Raw genomic sequence first — 19,249 nt, 5'->3', positions numbered from 1 at the left:
CTCCTTTCCTGCAGGACCCAGTCCTTTTCAGAAACAAAAAAGCCTGTTTTTCTTTCCTTTTCCTTTTTCTGTCAGCCCTGCCCTCTCTGCTCCAGGGCAAAAACCAGTGACCTCCACTTTTACTCAAGGTTCAGCTGAGCTCAAGGCCTATTTTTAGTAGTCAGAATTTGTTAATCAATTCACAATTGGTGTTTGGTTGTGCTCAGCCCCTGCTGGTAGTAAAGCCTCTTTCCTTTCCCCTCTGGGAAACAACCTGTGGGGGAGGGTCACCAGCTGCTGCAGCTTCTGGAACTCACTGTCCTGGGGGGTCTCGGAGCCCATCCAGCTGGTCCAGACTGGGGTATGCTGTGTGTCTGGTCACTGTTGTGGCCCCAACCATTGTTCTGTATTATTTCTGGCTATTTATTAGCTGCTCTGTAGGATGAACTAAATCCCACACCTAGCTAAGCTGCCATCTTGGCTCCTCTCCCATATGTTTGATTTAATAGCCCTTTTCAAAATATGGGAGTTTCAGGTGGGAATTGCTTCAAAACTTCTAGAAGTTAAATGTGCTGTTATCTCAAAAACCCATGAGATTTATTGTTGTATTAATTAATAAAAATATTTGTATCTGTTTAGGTTCTCCCTGTGATCCCACTTTTATCCTGGCGTGTGCTCCCTGCAATGTGATCTGCTCCATCATTTTTAAAAATCGTTTTGAGTATAATGATAAGAGTTTTCTTAGTTTAATGGAGACATTCTATGAAAATTTCAAGATTGCGGGCTCAGCATGGATCCAGGTGAGATTAAGACCCTTTCTTCAGGAACTGTTTATGCTTTTGTGCTGGAAAGTTCAAAATTCTTTGTGGACCAAGCAATGATATACAGCATCCGAACAACAGAACATTGCTCAGAGCTTAAGGTGATAGAATATACATCTTAGAAAGTCTCTGGTGATCATTTATTCCAATCCATGAATATTATGAATGAAGAAAGTATTGCCCAGAAATGCTAAGCAAAGTTTTAAGGTAGCTCTTGCAAGAAACTGGAGTGGAAACTAGGGATGGTGCCAAGTCCATTGGCTCCCTATTTAATGATGTTTCCACTGTCTCCCATGTCCCCATGTCCACATAGATGACTCTGGGCTCTCCAGACGCATGCTTACAGTCCTCAATAAGCATCCAATCCCTGTGAACACCTCACAGATCACCTAATCAGATGCCTTTACTCTTCTGCTGTGAAGCAGGGACAACATTCTAACTGAATGTAATGCAGGACTGCAACACCCTACTTTGTGACGTGGAGGAAAGGGAAGTTTGGGGCAACAGATACTCACATAAAGATGTAAAATATGACTGGAGAGTTGCATGCTACAGTCAGTGCCCTAGCTACCAGGGGTCCAGAAATCTGGGTCAGGGATGTTCAAATGGTGGAGTGTGAGCATGAATTATTGGTACATATCACACTTTTACCCTCTGCTGAAATACCATGTCTCGCACTGTTGTAAACTTCAATTAATGGTGTGACTTTATAGTAATCACTTAACCTCTTGTTCCAAGGCCGATTCAAGTATAAAGTATGGAGCTCCATTTTGTGATATATTTGGACCCTCCTCATTTTTAAATTCTGGTATTAGTGATTGCCTGGTGGAAGTAGAAGGAGCAGTGACCAATTTTGTACTCTATGACAAATTCTCAAAACTGTGTTAGATTCTGTCCTTATCTGTAAAATTTGGATCACATATAATTGCTACCATTCTGTACTCAGGATTGCTGTGAAAATGTTGATACAGGAATGTGAGAATTGATTGAAGGAAATGACGTTGTCTGTAATCATCTAGTATGATTCCTCCCTTAAATTCTCTGTCAGTGTACAGAATTGTGCAGGTGTGTATAGTATGAAGTTATCTCTTAAGCAATAAGCCATTGCCTAGCGTAATGGTTAGTATATATGTCTGTGCTCAAATGCATTTTCATTGAATAAATGAGACTTTCCCCTTTTAGGTCTGCAACATGTTCCCCATGCTTGTACATGTTTTTCCAGGACGTCATAACAAGTATTTTAAAAATAAAGATTACTTACATGATTTTATTTTGGAGAAAGTAAAGGAACACCAGCAATCCTTCGATATTAATAATCCTCAAGACTTCATTGATTGTTTCCTGATCCAAATGGAAAAGGTAGGATGTGAAAAAATGTTTGACTATCAAGATTATATAATTTCATTGGTAAGTCCAGTACATTTAGCTGACTTGGTAAACACTACTTGATAAGTAGTTAGACCTTGCCAAAGCATGCATCACATGGTTTTCTAAATGTGAATGGTTAAAAATTAGGAATCCTTGTGCCAAATCTGGAGGTGTTGATAATAACTGGAAGAAAGGTATTTATAATCAAGTACACATACTCTTTAGGAGAAATGAGCATAACTATGAAATGCAGTTCAATATGCTACCCAGTGATGAGTGGAGGTAGTGTATGGGAGAGTAAGAACAATGAGCATAGCCTAGGACGTCTACTTGTATATCCCTAGCTTTGATTAGGTATTGAAAGGAAATTGAAAGAAAATGAGGATGTAATTTGAAAATGAGGAACAGGCGAGGGGATTTCCAGTGACATGGGCAATAGAGGTCTAGAGGTGTCAGCTAGCAAAGAGATGGAAGAGGGAGGTTTAAATGAGTTTCCTAAAATAGGAGTTTGGTCAGAGGTTGGTGTTTTTGAAGAAACTTGAATACTGGGTTGGAAATCTTAGATTATTTTTAGATAACAGTTTGAACAAACATGGAGGTGTTTGAGGAAAATTGTTTCTGGTGTTCTGAAGGATATGATTGTCTGGGAGAATGAAGTTTAAGGGATAGGTACATTATTTTTCATTTTGGCATGATGGCAATGCTCACAACTTTGGAGAAGCAGAGGATGTGGTAGAAGCTGAAATAACACTGTGTTTGCTTATCTTTTATCGTGCTTGATTCTGAAGGTGTCAAGTGAACCAGAGACTCCATGCATGTCAGGTGTGTTTCTCCCATAGCAACATGCCCAAGTCTAGTTCAATACCTCAGTAATAGCATCAGGTACCTGGATGCTTTCCCTTTTCCTCCAACTTTCCTAGCATAGTGTCACACCTTCATCATCACATGCATGTTGAAAGAAGGAGGAATATGGAACCAACATCTCTGCCCTTATATTTCATTGTCAAAAACAATCCTTAATCATTTAATAATCACAGTTCATTATGTAAATCAAGTCTGGTTGTTTGGGGGTGTGTTGAGAGTTGGGTGAGAAATTAAAATTGAATTTTTGCAGTCACTATGTAACAGGTGAACACACACATTTGTCTTTTTCCATCACAAGTTCTTCTAAAATAATTACAAGGACATTTTAAAAAGTAAATATTTACAAAGACAAAAGAAGAGCAGGGGAAACAGAAGATTTAAATGCAGGGTGTAATATAGAACATAATGATAATTTCAGCAGAATGGCAACAACTGCAGTTTCTTCTAATATTACATTCTCCAATTTTTAGCTTTGCTGAATTTTACATCTCCTGAGTAGCTTTAAATGAATTGTGATTTAATATGCTGGCAAATTAATTTGTAAAATAATTGTATAACATTATTCCTAGGAAAAGCACAATCAGAGTTCTAAATTTTTCATTGAGAATTTGGTAATGACAGCAAGTAATCTCTTTGTGGCTGGGACAGAGACAACAAGCACAACCCTGCGATATGGACTCCTACTGCTGCTGAAACATCCAGAGGTCACAGGTATGACAGTAGAAATGAGCAAGTCATGGTAGTCCCAGTGTAGAAAAGACTCATTGTGTGAATTTATTTATCTCCAGCTTCACCTGTACTGTGGCTCCCAATGGTGACAAAGTCACACTACAACAGAGATGAAAAAAATGTGCGGGTCTTAGAAAAAGTGACAACTCTCTCAGCTGTGATGCAGGTCTTGACTCCAAGTTATGGAGTCTGGGGCAGGCACAGACTGACGTAGGAGTGGGTATTTGTTGGTGAAAAAAAGGACCGGTCCAGGTTCAGGTGTTCTTCTGCTGGGCACGTGGTCTGGGCATCTCTTATGAACCCCATACTTGCCTAAAAAGCTAAATTTAGCTCTTGATCTACAAATACTAATATACCGACACTACATTGAGAGTCTTTGGGAAAGTGGTGTTTTCTTCTTTTCCCATCGACTTTTACTTGTGTCTCATCAGCTAAAGTCCAGGAAGAGATTGACCGTGTGGTTGGGAGACACCGCAGTCCCTGCATGCAGGACAGGAGCAGCATGCCCTACACGGACGCCGTGGTGCACGAGATCCAGAGATACGTTGACCTTGTTCCCACCAGCCTGCCCCGTGCGGTAACACAGGACACTCAGTTTAGAGGGTATCTCATCCCCAAGGTGAGTCTAGTGTGTTTCCTTCACTCCCTGCCAATGCTCTTGAAGTGCCCATTGGCACAGTGTAATTGCAGAGAATTCAGTCAGTTCTCAACTATAAAAAAATGGAAGAAGGAGTGAGTCATTGTAGAGAAAGTCATGGGAAGACTGTGGTTTGGACAGAGGTAGAAGTTCTGGAGGCTACTTCTTAACTTCATCATACCCTGAAATATATTGGACATGGCAACTCTTGATAACTTCTTAAATTTTTTATAGCCTTTTGTCAGCCCTTCCTTTGAACACATGGCATTTTACAAGTTGTAAAATATATACCCACTATTTACTTTATTTGAGAATCACATATTTGGCATATATGAAAGTCAATTCCAATATCCACAACTGGAGGTATGATGGATTATAGTACAGCTATGGCTGGAATACTAATAAACTGTTTAGATAATGATGTGGAAATTTCCTAATAGAAATATAAACTTGTTTATGCTACACTGCTAACTGAAAACAGCAGGATGTAAAATGGTATGTAAAACATGATCACTTTTTAAAAGTTTTCACCATCTTTTTACTATGAAATATTATAACAGAGACTTTGGAAGAATTATACAGTGAAAATCTACCTCTCTGCCTCTCAGATCCTATAGTTAACATGTATTATATTGTTTCATCATATATTTCTCTTCGTTTCTATATGCATCCATCAACTAATGTTTCTTCTGATGCATTATAAAGTGAGTTAAATACTTCAGTTTATTTTATCTGTAAATACATACAATATGTGAATTATTTACTATAGTTCCTATCCATTTGAGATTCTTTCTTTAACTGTTGAGGTAAAATTTACATGCCACGAACTACACTAACCACATTTGCATCATTCAATGAATTGTGACAAATGTATACACCATTTTTTACTTAGAACCCTATCAAAATATAGGACAAATTACTACCATCCTAGACTGTTCCTTCATGCCCATCCCTGTCAGTTTCTATCCTATGCAATGACTTTTGTGATTTCTTTCAACCAGAGAACAGATGTATAATTTCATATAAGTGGAATTCTGCTATATGTAAGTGTTCTAATTTGCTAGGTGCCATAATGCAATATGCCAGAAACAGACGGGCTTTTAAAAAGGGGAATTTATTAAGTTGCAAGTCCACAGTTCTAAGGCCGTGAAAATGTCCCAACTGAAGTGAGGCTATAGAAATGTCCAATCTAAGGCATCCAGGGAAAGATAACTTGGTTCAAGAAGTCCAATGACATTCAGGATTTCTCTCTCAAGTGTGAAGGCACATGGTGAACATGGCAGAATCTGCTAGCTTTTTCTCCCAGCTTTTTGGCTTTATGAAACTCCCCTGTGGGTGTTTTCCTTCTTCATCTCCAAAGGTCTCTGGCTGCACAGACTCTACTTCATTGCTCTAAAAAGAGACTCTCTCCAAAATGTTTCCTCTTTTAAAGGATTCCATTAAACTAATTAAGACCCAACAGGAATCGGTAGAGTCACATCATCCTCTAATCAAAAGTTAATACCCATAATTGGGTAAGTCACATCTCTATGGGAACAATCAAAAAGCTCCCAGCCAGCAATATTAAATGAGGATTAAAGGACATGGCTTTTCTGGGGTCCAGCACAGATTCAATCTGGCACAGTCCACCCTTTGGACCCTAAAATGACATGTTCTTTCCAAATGCAAAATACATTCATTCCATAACAATATAAGGAAGTCTTAAAGCATTTCAGTAGCAATGCAAATGCAATACAAAGTCAGAAGCAAATTCTCAAAGTTAGTTATGGGCATGGTCTGTCCTAAGGCAAAATTCTCCTCTGGTTCTAGACTGTAAAACTCAGAAAAAGTTATTTGCTGCCAACATACAAACGTGGAACATTCATAGGATAAGTACCCTCATTTCCATAGGGAAAAATCGGAAGAATCACAGGGTCAACAGACCCAAGCAGTCTCAAAAAACTGCTGGGCAAAGTCCTCCAGATTTATAAGTCTGAGAGTCATTTATCTTTTGGGCTTTAGAAAGTGGCAGTCCCACCCTTTCCAAGGGTCTACACAGTGACCCTCTTCTCTCCAAAAGCAACCTTGGGGGACATTGGGGGGACCACATTTTTCTTAGCTCCACCCTCTCCAAACATTGGGGCTGTGCCTGGGCTCTCTGCCATCTCTGAGGCACAAGTTTAACCCCTCCATGTGGTGGCAACCAGACAGACTCTCTGCAATCCTGAAGAAGTGTGCTCCACCCTCTCCAAAGCCTGAGGCAGCAGCACTCTTGCAATGCAAAGAGGTGAGGTGGAAGGTCCATCCTCTGTGTTGGGGCAAACTCACCCTCTGCACATGCTTGGGTGGGTCTGCTGTTCTGGTCTGAGGTTGCTTGACTCTAGACTTTAGCTTCCATAGTTCTGCCTCTGAAGTTGTATTTACTCTAGTGTGTCCCTTTTCTGGTCCCTCTCAGTCCAGGCTGGCAGTGGTTCTGGTTACTGCTTGCAGGTTCTGTTCCTGCAACACTCTTGTTGGCTTTATATGTAGTAGAAACTCCATCAGACATAAGGAATTATCATAAATCCTTCCTGAATAATTCCATCTCCAATCCGAGCTTTCTCTGAAATGGCTGACTGGTTACACATTTGGCCAAATCCTCATGTGGGCTACCACTCTCTGGGGTCTCCCCTCCTGGAAGCCCAGAATTTTCCAGAACATCAATTTCTGGTTTCTTTGTACCCAAGAGTTCAGTTCTCAGCTTATCTCCTTCTTGTTTCATTTCTCTATAATCTGTGAGGAGAAACCAGGCTGCACTTTCTGCATTTAATATGGAGATCTCTTCTGCTAAATATCCAAGTTCATGACTTTTAAAATCTGCCTTCCAGCCAAAGCCTCTAGTCAATTTTGCTTGATTACCTGCCATTTTACAACAAAGATCATCTTCCTTCCAGTTTATGATGACACATACCTCATTTCTTTCTAACACCTTATCAGAAGTATCTTTAGAATTCACATTTCTTCCAACAGTCTCTTCAAAGCATTCTCGGCCTTCTCTATCAAGCTCCTTGCAACTGCTCCAAAGTCTTCCCCTTATCCTTTTAAAAAGCCGTTCCAACATGTTTGGTATTTGCAAACTGCAACAGTACTCCACTTCTCCAGTACCAAAATCTGTTCTAGTTTGCTAGGTGCCAGAGTGTAATATATAAGAAACAGAACAGCATTTTAAAGAGGGAATTTATTAAGTTGCAAGTCCACAGTTCTAAGGCCATGAGAATGTCCCAACTAAAGCAAGGCTATAGAAATGTCCAATATAAGGCATCCAGGGAAAGATATCTTGGTTCAAGAAGGCCAAAGACAGAAGGGATACAGACTGTGCAACAGGACTGGATACAAAAACTCAGAAATGGATAGCACAATACTATCTAATTGTAATGTAATTAGGTTAAAACACTGAATGAAGCCGCATCTGAGGTATAGTTTTTTTTTCTTCTTTTTTTCTTTTTTTTAAATTCTTTTCTCTCTATTATTGTTTTATTTCTTTTTCTGTTGTCTTTCTATTTCTTTTTCTAAATCGATGCAAATGTACTAAGAAACGATGAATATGCATCTATGTGATGATATTAAGAATTACTGATTGTATATGTAGAATGGAATGATTTCTAAATGTTCTGTTAGTTAATTTTTTTAATTAATAAAAAAAAAAAAAAAAGAAGGCCAAAGACATTCATGGTTTCTTGCTCAACTGGAAAGGCACATGGCTATCTTTCTCTCCTTGCTTCTTGTTTCATGAAGCTTTCCTGGGGACATTTTCCTTCTTCATTTCCAAAGGTCTCTGGCTGTGTGAGCTCTGCTTTGTTGCTCTGAAAAGGGACTCTCCAAAATGTTTCCTCTCTTAAAGGATTCCATTAAACCAATGAAGACCCACCTGGAATAGGTGGAGTCACGTCTCCCCCTAATCAAAAATTAATACCCATAATTGGGTGAGTCACATCTCCATGGGGACAATCAAAAAGTTCCCAGCCAACAATATTGAATGAGGATTAGAGGACATGGCTTTTCAGGGGTCCACCACAAATTCAAATTGGTACAGTAAGTATGTAGCCATTGGTATAAGGCCTCTTATAATACTCTTGAGATTCATGCATATTATTGCATGTATTAGTACTTTGTTTCTTGGTATTGCTGATTGATTTTACATTGCATAAATATACTACAATTTATTTATCCATTTTTCTGATGATGGACACCTAGACTGTCTCCAGTATGGGGAAATTTTGAATAATTCAACTTCTTCATGTCTTTTGATTTGTTTGTTTCTCTTGGGTAATTACCAAGTCTTGAATTGCTGGACCATGCAATGGGGGTGTGTTTAGTTTTATAAGAAATTTATAGGAAAATTTCCTACTTGGATGTACAATTTTATACTTCAAAAATTATGTTATGCTACAGAAAAAAAATACAGGAAGCAAAGGCTAAAATATATTGGGTAAATGGAAATACTAGCAATCAATGAGAGGGAGGGATAAGGGGTATGGTATGTATGAGGTTTTTTTCTTTCTATTTCTTTTTATGAATTGATGAAAATGTTTTAAGAAATGATCATGGTGATGAATATACAATGATGGATGATATTGTGAGTTATTTATTATATACCAAGAATGGAATGATCATATGGTAAGAATGTTTGTGTTTGTATGTTGTTATGTTTAAAAAAATTTTTTTTAAGAGAGAGCACAGCTTGTTGAGTGAAAGAGCAGATTGAACATAATGCACATAATGTCATCGTTTATGGAAATTATTTTTATATGCACTCTTCAGCATATGGGCTATATCAAAACATGGTCGCCACCACAACAACAATGTTATTTTGGAGAGAGAGGGTTTTTTTTTTACTTCCTTCTTTATGTTTCCTGTATTGCTTGGATTTTCTACAACCAGCATGTATTAGCTTGATGACAGAAAAATTGATTCTGTAACATTTAGGATTTTTGTTAATGTTCCAAATAACTATTTATTGGCATGGAAAAATATAGTGACATATCTCTTATGCCTAATGAAAAACATGTTGCAAAAAAAAATTATGTATGAGAGTTCTGATTCTGCATCCTCAGTGATATTTGGTGTTGTAAATCTTTTAGATTTTAGCTGTTTTTTGATTAGCCTTTGCCTAAGGGCTAATGATGTTGAATACTTTTTAATGTACGTGTTGGTAATATCTTCTTTTTTGAAGTGTCTCTTCAACTATTTTGCCCATTAAAATTTTTTTGTCTGGTTATAATTATATAATAGGAGATATTTATACATCTTAAATACCAAACCTTTGTTAAATAGGTATTGTGAATATTTTCTCCCAGTTTTCTAGCTTACCTATTTTTTTTAAACAATGTTTGGTAGACAGACAATTTTGATTTTAGGAAAGTCTGATTAATCAATTTGTTCCTTTATAGTTACTGCTAAAAGTGTCCCAAGATACTTTTGTCTATGGCTAAGTCACAAACATTCTCTAATTTTTTCTTCTGGAGCATTATAGTTTTAGGTTTTATGTTTAGGTCCATCTTGAATTAATTTTTGTGTATGGTGTGAGGTTTGTGTTGATAAACTTTTTAAAAATGCAGATATCCAATTGTTTTGGTACCACTTGTTGAAAGACTTTCTTTCTCATATTGGATTACTTAGTCATCTTACCATAATTAACTATGTGACTTTATGGAAATCACTTAATCTTGAGATAGGGAAATGAGAGTTTGTGGAATACACTCTAATTGAACTCAGGATACCTGGGGTATAGTTTAGGCTCTGTGACGTAATTGATCTGTGGGGCTGGGAATGACACTTCCTCTACTTGAAAATAGGTTTTCTTACTTATAAATTAAGGATATTGGGCTAGTGATTTTCAGTGATACCTCCAACCCAACATGCTCCTTATAATGAAGATTCCTTCTTCATTCCAGGGCACAACTGTTTTAGTATCACTGAGTTCTGTCCTGCATGACAACAAAGAATTCCCCAACCCAGGTCAGTTTGACCCTGGCCACTTCCTGGATGAAAGTGGAAACTTTAAGAAGAGTGACTACTTCATGGCTTTCTCAGCAGGCAAGACTAATTCTTTTTTCCATCTGAAACAAGAGATCTCTTGGAGAAAAGGAGGGGTTCTCTGGGGTTGTCAGGCTTTCTCCCTGTAGTAATCCTAAGCACCATTCCCAAAGCCTCAGCTCTTTTTTATTTCTTGATACCTGCTTATCATAGGACCAGTTTGGTGGTTCTTTGGTGCATGGCCCATTACTTACAAAGGCAAGGTAGCAAGAGTCTGGAGTAACTGCATGCTGTCCCCAATTGATCCTTTCAGGAGCTTGGCATTATTAAGACTCTTTTTTTGCTCTGAAGAGAGAGCTCTCTCATCAACTTCATTTAGACCAGTCTATGTGGCTGCTGCAGGCTAAGCTCTAGGTATGGTCAGAGCCTTTCTCCAAGGAACAGACAAGGCTTAGGAGTGAGGCAGGACACTTGTGATGATTTCTAAGCCCTGAAATGTTCCACCAACCATGATCATCCAACCTGGTTATCGGGATGCCCACCCCCACAGCAAACTCTGTGCACAGAATCTCCTACCAGGAAGTGTCCTGTATTCCATGGTATTTAATGCCTCATTTGGGTGCATTGTTGTGGATACCAAGTAGACTGGGACAGGTGCTTCCCTCAGGCACTACCTTCCAGCAGGGGAGGATAAACAATAGGAGGATTATGTCTTGGGCTGATCCATGCTTCAGTGGAAACATTAATGTGAAGCTGAAGAAAACCCAGAGAAGAGACAGTTCTATTGTCAGAGGGATTCAGAGAGATTTTCCCACAGGAAAGGAAATGAAATTTAAACTGGATCCTGAAGGCAGGGGTAGAGGAGGGGAATTGTGTATTTCAATCAACGGGAAGAGAATGAGATTAATTTTACCACTGGCTGTCTTATTTGGAAATTGGCGAGTGCTGAGTGTGGCTGTCCCTGCAGGTAGAGGGTAGGAAGAGTGGAAGGAGAGAGCACGGACTGCAAGACAGGGGACAGAATATGAATGTCTCACAATTAGAAACTAATCCTATAGACCAAACAAGGAGAGTCATGTAACTGTTTAAATTGGGGAGTGGAGTGGTCTGACAGGACCTTTAGAAATCACATGAGAGGAATCAATCTTTTGTTAAATTCTATGCCGGAAATAGAAGGAGAAACATAATTGCACAGCCCCTTTCATCTGTCTATGCTCCATCCCTTTGACAGATCAACCTGTGGGTCATTCTGGAAAGCCCAAATGTCAAAAGCTGAACAGTTTCATTACGTGAATGTTTATTTAAATTCCTTTGGTTGAGCAAACACTCAGCAACTATCATGGAAGGTAGGGACAGAAATTACATCCTCATCCATCCATCCATCCATCCATCCATCCATCCACCCAAACATCCACTGACACACTCACCTAGTAATTCTTGAAATAGTTATGGGGATTCACCTGGTGCCATTTCAGAAACAAGATTCAGAGAGAAAATAATTTTTGTTTTCATTATAGGAAAACGAATTTGTGCTGGAGAGGGCCTGGCGCGCATGGAGCTGTTTTTATTCCTGACCACCATTTTACAGAATTTCACCCTGAAATCTGTGGTTGAGCCTAAGGACATTGACCCCACCCCAGCTTCCACTGGGGTTGTCCAAGTGCCGCCCTTGTACCAGCTCTGCTTCATTCCTGCCTGAAGAAGGGGAGAACAACCGCGTGTGTTCTGTTGTCTGCAGCTACCCCTCCTCTGGGGTGTTGTGCTTCCCACTATCTGGGACACCTTCTCTGGATTCTTTTCCTGTCCTCTTTCCCCTCATCATTAACTATGTAGTGAAATATTCACCTCCGTTAATTATATTTTCCTGATTTATCACTTGCCAAAATTACCTCCTATCCTCCAATCTCTGCCCTTGTGTTAGAAACTATTTGCCTTATGTATTTGCTGGCTGGATGTTCCCTTGAGTAATTGGGGGTTTGGGTTTGAGAAGAAGAGAAAAGGTTTGAAGAAGTAGCTGCAATATCTAAGGATATATTAAGAGGTTAAGTAATGTGAAGAAAGTTATTCTAAGATATTTTGCTCTGCATTAATGATTCACCCATTCCCTGCCCCCGTTGTTGTTGCCTTTCACATCCCAAATATATTTTAAATATTTTAATTACTTTTTGTCTTCAGATATGACAATGTAATGATGCATCTTTTACTATTGTTTAATTATGTATCCTGGGTGTTATTTCTTTCTAACCAAAATGTAAACCTAGTTATTGTCAAAGAAAAATGACACTGGCAAAGATGACTTTATTCAAAATCATACGAAGTAGAGAAGATAGAGAGAGATGAGAAGGCTATCACAACAGGAGAGAGAGAGGACACAGTTCCGCTGAAGTGAGGGGCTAGACAGATTTTAAGGCCTAGGATGAACAAAGGGAACAATACTGAAGGGGAAGGTCAAGCAATGGGGTGTGTTTATTAAGGATATTACCCCTGAGTGTACAGTTGAGGCCAGGTAGAACATGTTCTATGTGGATTCTGCAAAGGCGAAGGTGAGGAAGGTCAGGGCCCTAGAGACAAGGAGAAGCTTATGTAAAGTTTAGGTATGCTAAGAAGTTAAGCCATCTGTCACAGTAATCCAGTGGGTAGGGGATTTCTTATTCTGTTCTCTTTTCCAGAATCATAAGGTTCAGGTGAAATTCAGCACTGCAAGTCTCCCCTTTTGTTCAAGATGATGATATTTGGTCATTATTGAACAATTCAGAGGGACCATAGATCTGAGTGGGGTGAAGCATCATCTAAGAATGGTCCACAGAGATTCCTGATGCTACTGTTCCTAGAAAACCAGCTGAACCAACTTAGAAGAGGTGGTGGTAATGACCAGTTGTTTTAGGTTCAGGCCAGTCTTCCTTAGTGACTCAGTCAAGCAGCTTGCCAAGGAGAAATCTTGTCTGATGCAGTGATGAGTCCTTCAGTGTATATGTTAAGTTGTTGGGTTTAGATGCAGTGCTGCTTCAGATCCTGGTACAAGGCTAGCTGCAAGGTAACCTAGAGTCCTGGTAGGGATTTGGGCTGTCACACTTTAGTTCTCAGTGATGTTCTCTCAGGAAGGTGAGAGAATGAATGGAAATGTTCCTTTAGAGATCTGTTGGCTGATATCCAAGGAAACTGAGGAAGTAAGAAGTTGGTAAGGGTTGACACACTGTGCAAGAGAATAGGATGCAGTCCAGTTAATAGGTAGGTAACAACCCAGGCAGTTATCTGTAGTTAATAGACGGACAAAAAATAGCTTAAAGATAATGAACAGGAGAAGAATTTGATAACCCCAAGAGTATGCTTTAGTTTTCTGTTGAAACAACAAAATTTCTCTCTATAGTCAACCTCTGACTTGGTTTCTGGGCTGCAATCACAAATATCACAAAATGGGTTGGTTTAGAGAAACTTTTTGATTCATGATTTTGAGGCTGGGAGAAGTCCAAATTCAAGGTTTCAGTAAGGTGATGCTTTCTCCTTCAGACTGTGGTTATCAGCAACTATTTGGTATGTGGATTTTCCATCACCTGGCAATGCCCATGATAATGTCCTCCCCTTTCTCTTCCAAGTTCGGTTGACTTCCAGCCTCTTGCTCCTTCCTGTGATTTTTCTCTCCAAAAAGCCTTCACTCAGTTGTGCCACACCCTAATTAAAAATAACATTTTTAAAATGTCCTATTTACAATCAATTCATACTCACATGAATTGTAAGAACATATTTTGGGGGAGATACTGTAGTTCAATCTTCTCATCAAAGATAATCAAAGTAATATCATTCTTGATCAGAAAATAAGACAGGTTTCATTAGATTTGTCTTGATTATTTACATAAGTGTAGCAAGAATATGATTTACCCCATAGGCCTTTTTAAGTTTGTTTTGTTGGAAGTTTTTAAAGGAAACACAGATTGGTCTTTAAAAGCATATCAAGGATAGGAAGCCAAGCCAACTCACCACCAGATTTCACCTATGATACCTATAGATCTGGGTGAAGTCTTCTTTCTTGCAGTCCCCAAGGTAATATATGTTTCCTAAGCCTGCCAAGAAGTGACTCCCTTAGATACCAGTAAAACTTGGACCCCAGTAACCCAGGTAGCTGCCCAGCTTTTTTCCAAGAGGATTTTGTAAGGACTGTCTCCATAAAGTGAGACATAATAATGCCTTAAAAATGTCTGGTTATATCTGATTAAGCATCATTCTCAAATACCATATTGCTAGTTATGCATAACCAATCAGCTTTAGATTATCTTTCAGATGAAGAAGGTGGTATTTGTACTTGCTACCTATAAATCCTGCTGGGTCAATACCCACCAGACAAGTCCAAGTCATCATCCAAAAAATCTTCAAGCAAGCCAAATGGCTTCATGGCATGAACAGGCAACCCCAGGGACATATGGGAATCAATCAACGGGTCTGCCTAATGCCTCCTGATTGTATTCCCTTGTCTCACTGCTGATCATGTTAGTCATTATCCTACTCCTCAGACCTGTCTTCATCTGCACTATCACCAACTTCATCATGCAGTGCCTCAAAAGCCACCCACTTCTTTCCTTGTCCCATATAGCTTTAGGGTACCAGCCTATAAAATCACAAACCCACTGTGCTTGGCCTTGGGGAGTCCAAGGACTTCCTTGACCACAAAGGAAGGAATACGAAAATGAAATTGTTGTTAGCTTCAGTAATCCACTTGATATGCTTGAACTACCTTTTTATGCCAGAAACTACAAAGAAGAAACAGAGAACAACTGAGTCAGGCTGATATACCAATTGTGCTGGCCTAGACTCAGTTCTTGTAGATGACTGAGATGGGCTGCTGCAAGATGGAGAAAAACACGCCAGGCCTGGATGCAGATGTGAATTTTATTGGGACTTATGAACAGGAGATTTTTCCAGTGGTGGCCATTCCAGAAGTGAGCTCTTCACAAAATGAACAGAAACGCACAAAACTATATACATTTGCAGAACAGAGACATCCCATACAGTTTGAGTACTTCGGGTCTCAAATGTAATCATTACAGGGGCCTGAGATCTGTTTGTTCCTAAGGTCTGTATTTAAGATAAAATCAACCTTTTTTTTGCATCAGTAATTACAGTCCTCCCCCTCTGGCAGATCATTTAGTTTCTTAACCTTTGTCCTTGGCTCAAGCAGGTTTGCTATGGACTTTTAGGAAGGGACCTGGGCATCAGGCCACCACACCAGTAATCCTGCATGGGGCTTACTTAGACCTTTGCCCCTGCGGAAAAGAAACAAGTCCTGCTGACATCAAGTTTGCTTATTTTCACCAGGCAGTCATGCTCCTGCAGTCATCCTCCGTGTCCAAGTTGCCAAATTAATGAAACATGGCCCAAGGACATCCCACCCCAAGTCCTCCTGTAACTCACTCTCCCTTGCTCCCCCTCCCCATTCCCGTACTCTCCCTTTCTTCCTATCAGCCATATATACTTCCTGATTAAAATTTGCCTTTTGAGCACTTAATATTTTGTCGCTGTGCCACATTAATACTACTTAGTTCAATAAACATCTTCTCTACTTTGCGGTAGAGAGTCTGTTTTGAACTAAACAAAGTACTTTAGAAAGGTACGAGATATTTGACTGAACCACTGAGACTGAATCCCCTAAGCCTGAAGTCTGTCTACTCACCTTGCTTTTAGGTAAAATAATGAATTGGATTTATTTTATTTTACGTAATTAATTTATTTTACCTAAAAGGTCCAAAACACCTCTGTCAGCTGGGAAGGCACGTGGCTGGCATCTGCTGGTTCTTTGGTTTCTTGTTTCAACCACCTCCCCCGGAGACCTTTTCATTCCACATATCCAAATGTCTGTGTTTTGTGTTGGCACTGTAGGCTCTGTTCTCCAAACATTTGCATCTAAGTTTTCTTCAAATTGTTTCACCTTTTAAAGGACTATAGTAAACTAATCAAGACACACTTTAAATGGGCATAATCACAGCTCCATCTGATCAAAAGTTCAAAACCAAAATTGAGTGGATTGTATCTCCATGGAAACAATCCAACCAAAAGTTCTCACCCTACAATACTGAATCTGGATTAGGACTTCTGGGAAGATTGTGGAATAGGATTAGTTGAGTTCAACCCTGCTCCAAAGAACAGCTATAGAAAGGACAGAAAAATAAACCAGGAGAGTGGTTCCACGTACAAGTGACCTGGGAGGGTCTTCTACACCACATGGGGAGGTCCTGGTTGAAAAAGCAGAATTGAGATGCAGAGAACTGGGGACAGGTCAGCTACTGCAAACAGCCTAGCATGTTCATTTCCAGATGGAGGCCTGTAGCCCTCAGCAGTGCATGGACATGGAGACTGGGACTAGGAAGTAAGCCAAGCCACATTTCCTGAAAGCACTTCCTCTTGTGTTCCGCCCATGCCCTGCAACCTGCAATTCTCCCCCACACCTCTTGCACTTGAACCCAATCATCCACTCCCCCACAGCACTCCACGCACCCCTGCTCAGACCCATCTCCCCATGCATCCTCACCCCACACTCTGCCCTGTGCATGCATGGTCTGTCCCAGTCCAATGCATATCTCCTGCACAAACAACCATTGTTGCCCCACTGTTTCTGACCCAAGTACCTGTAGCCAACCCCCTGATACCCACACCCTCTCTCTGCTCCTTGCAGGCAGTCACTTGCACATCCAGGCTGCAGGTGCTGACCTTCATACCCACTCCACACTTGTATCCAGCCCTCAGAGTTGTGCGACTCTGCCTGGCACCCCCGAGGTTGGTGCATGCGCACATCATCATCTGGCCCCCAGATACACATGTGCCCACTCATGCCATGCCCTGCAAACACTGACCTGCACTTCCAGGCCACATATGCCTCAAGCCCAGCAGGCACAAACCCACCCAGCTACCCCTCAGCTCTGCGCATGTCCACACCAGTGCCATAACCCCCAGACCCACACACACCAGGACCCTACTCCCCAGATCCATACACCAGCATAGCCACTTCCTCCCTACCGGGCACCCATGTATTGGCACACAGACCTTTTGACACTTGCACTCCACCCTCTCCCCACACACACATGCACAACCTTACCCCACCCCACAGCATAAGTGGATCTGCTCCAACCATCCCAACCTACCCAACCATCGTTACCCACCCTACACTCATTCCACAACCTCTGCAACCTGTGCCCCACCCGTACACACTTGTGAATCCAGATCCCGGCCCCCCGAGCCCCTCCTCCAGCACAAGGACACACCTGTGCTCCAACTTCCCTGTGCTCAGATTTTTCCCTGTACCCCACACCCTGACACCCATGAATCACATGCTTCATGTACCCACCTGCATCTTGGCCACATACCAGCCCCCGTGCATCCACTCAGCACTGCCATCTGTCTCCTGCTGTACCCTACTTCTGTGTCCCCCATGCCACACCCTGTTCCTGCTCTCCAAGCCCTCCCTGAGTTGTACCTCACCCCCACGGCCCCCACAGTTCATGAGCTCCATGCTCACAGCCACCAGCATGGAGTTCCACACCCATTCATATACTTGCACTGCAACTCATCACCATACTGTTTTGCCCCTCCCCACGCCCCACGTTCTGCTCCAAATGTGTACATCAAACACAAAGCTTTAGACTACTGAAGGAAATCACACCCAAAGTAACCCTATCAGGATATTGACATGCTGTGAAGACAACAGAAGATCACTAACCACGTGAAGATGCAGGCAGATACAGCTCAGTCTAACGACTAATTAAAACTCCAAGGTGGGCAATGGCAACTCAGTGAAAGAGTTCTCACCTGCCATGCCGGAGACCCAGGGTCGATTCTCAGTGCCTGCTCATGTTAAAAACAACAACAACAAAGCAAAACAAACAAACAAAAATCTCCAGAGGAGACACAGACTTTGGAACTAATCAAAGATGTTCATATAACTCTACTAAATAAAATCAGTGGAATGGGTAATGACATAAAAGAGATCAAGAAGACACTAGAAGAGCATAAACAAAAATTTGAAAGAATGAAAAAATAGCAGTTATCTCAGAGATTAAAGATGCTGTAGACCAAATAAAAAAATATACTAGAGACATACAAAGCAGATTTGAAGAGACAGAAGAAAGAAGTGAACTAAAGGACAGGATAACATTTTTAACACATAAAAGAGCAAGTGACAAAAACGATGGAAAAATTTGAATTGGATTTCAAGGAACTGATGAACAAAACAAAGCTCACAAATATAGGAATTATCAGTTTCCCAGAAGTAGAAGAAAAAAGTAAAGATTAATGGAGGATATAATGGGGCAAAACTTTCCAACCCTTTTAAAAAACACAGATATGCACATCGAAGAAGCCAAACAAACTCCAAATAGAATAAATCCAAATAGGCCTATACCAGGACATATACTAATCAGTCTGTCAAATGTTGAAGAGAAGCAGAAAATCCTGAATGCAGCAAGAGAAAAACAATCTACTACATTCAAGGGAAACCACATAAGACTGAGTTTGGACTACTCAACTGGCATTATGGAGGTGAGAAGGAAGTGATATGATATATTTAAGATTCTGAAAGAGAAAGAATTCCAGCCAAGAATTCTGTGCCAAGTCAAATTGTCCTTCAAAACTGAGGGAGAGATTAAAACTTTCACAGACAAACAAAGGCTGAGAGAATATGTCAAAAGGAGATCAGCTCTACAAGTAATACTAAAGGGAGTTCTGCTGGGTGAAAAAAAACAGGAGAGGGAGGTCTAGAGGAGGGCACAGAATTGAAGAGTACCAGAAGGGTAACTTAAGGATAAAAAGAGAGAAGGAAAAGAACATATAGACCTGACAAACAAAATCCAAAGATAAGATGGTGAATTCAAGAAAT

The 19,249-nt window shown here is 40.4% G+C and overlaps 1 protein-coding gene across 1 annotated transcript in view; it reads left to right on the top strand.

The window, feature by feature from the left end:
* Positions 1 to 14,086, top strand: part of LOC143654028 (cytochrome P450 2C19-like) — a 28,390-nt gene extending 14,304 nt beyond the window's left edge. The window contains exons 4-9 of the mRNA XM_077125490.1: positions 619 to 779; positions 1,983 to 2,159; positions 3,602 to 3,743; positions 4,193 to 4,380; positions 10,311 to 10,452; positions 11,910 to 14,086. Of these exons, the coding sequence (XP_076981605.1) occupies positions 619 to 779; positions 1,983 to 2,159; positions 3,602 to 3,743; positions 4,193 to 4,380; positions 10,311 to 10,452; positions 11,910 to 12,091 (992 nt within the window). The 3' untranslated portion in view covers positions 12,092 to 14,086. The remainder of the gene's footprint in view (positions 1 to 618; positions 780 to 1,982; positions 2,160 to 3,601; positions 3,744 to 4,192; positions 4,381 to 10,310; positions 10,453 to 11,909) is intronic.
* Positions 14,087 to 19,249: the final 5,163 nt, after the last annotated feature.

Source organism: Tamandua tetradactyla, chromosome 13 (genome assembly GCF_023851605.1).
Source record: "Tamandua tetradactyla isolate mTamTet1 chromosome 13, mTamTet1.pri, whole genome shotgun sequence".
NCBI lineage: Eukaryota > Metazoa > Chordata > Mammalia > Pilosa > Myrmecophagidae > Tamandua > Tamandua tetradactyla.
The sequence above is the reverse complement of the archived record's forward strand: the minus strand, read 5'-3'. Positions and strand labels throughout refer to the sequence as shown.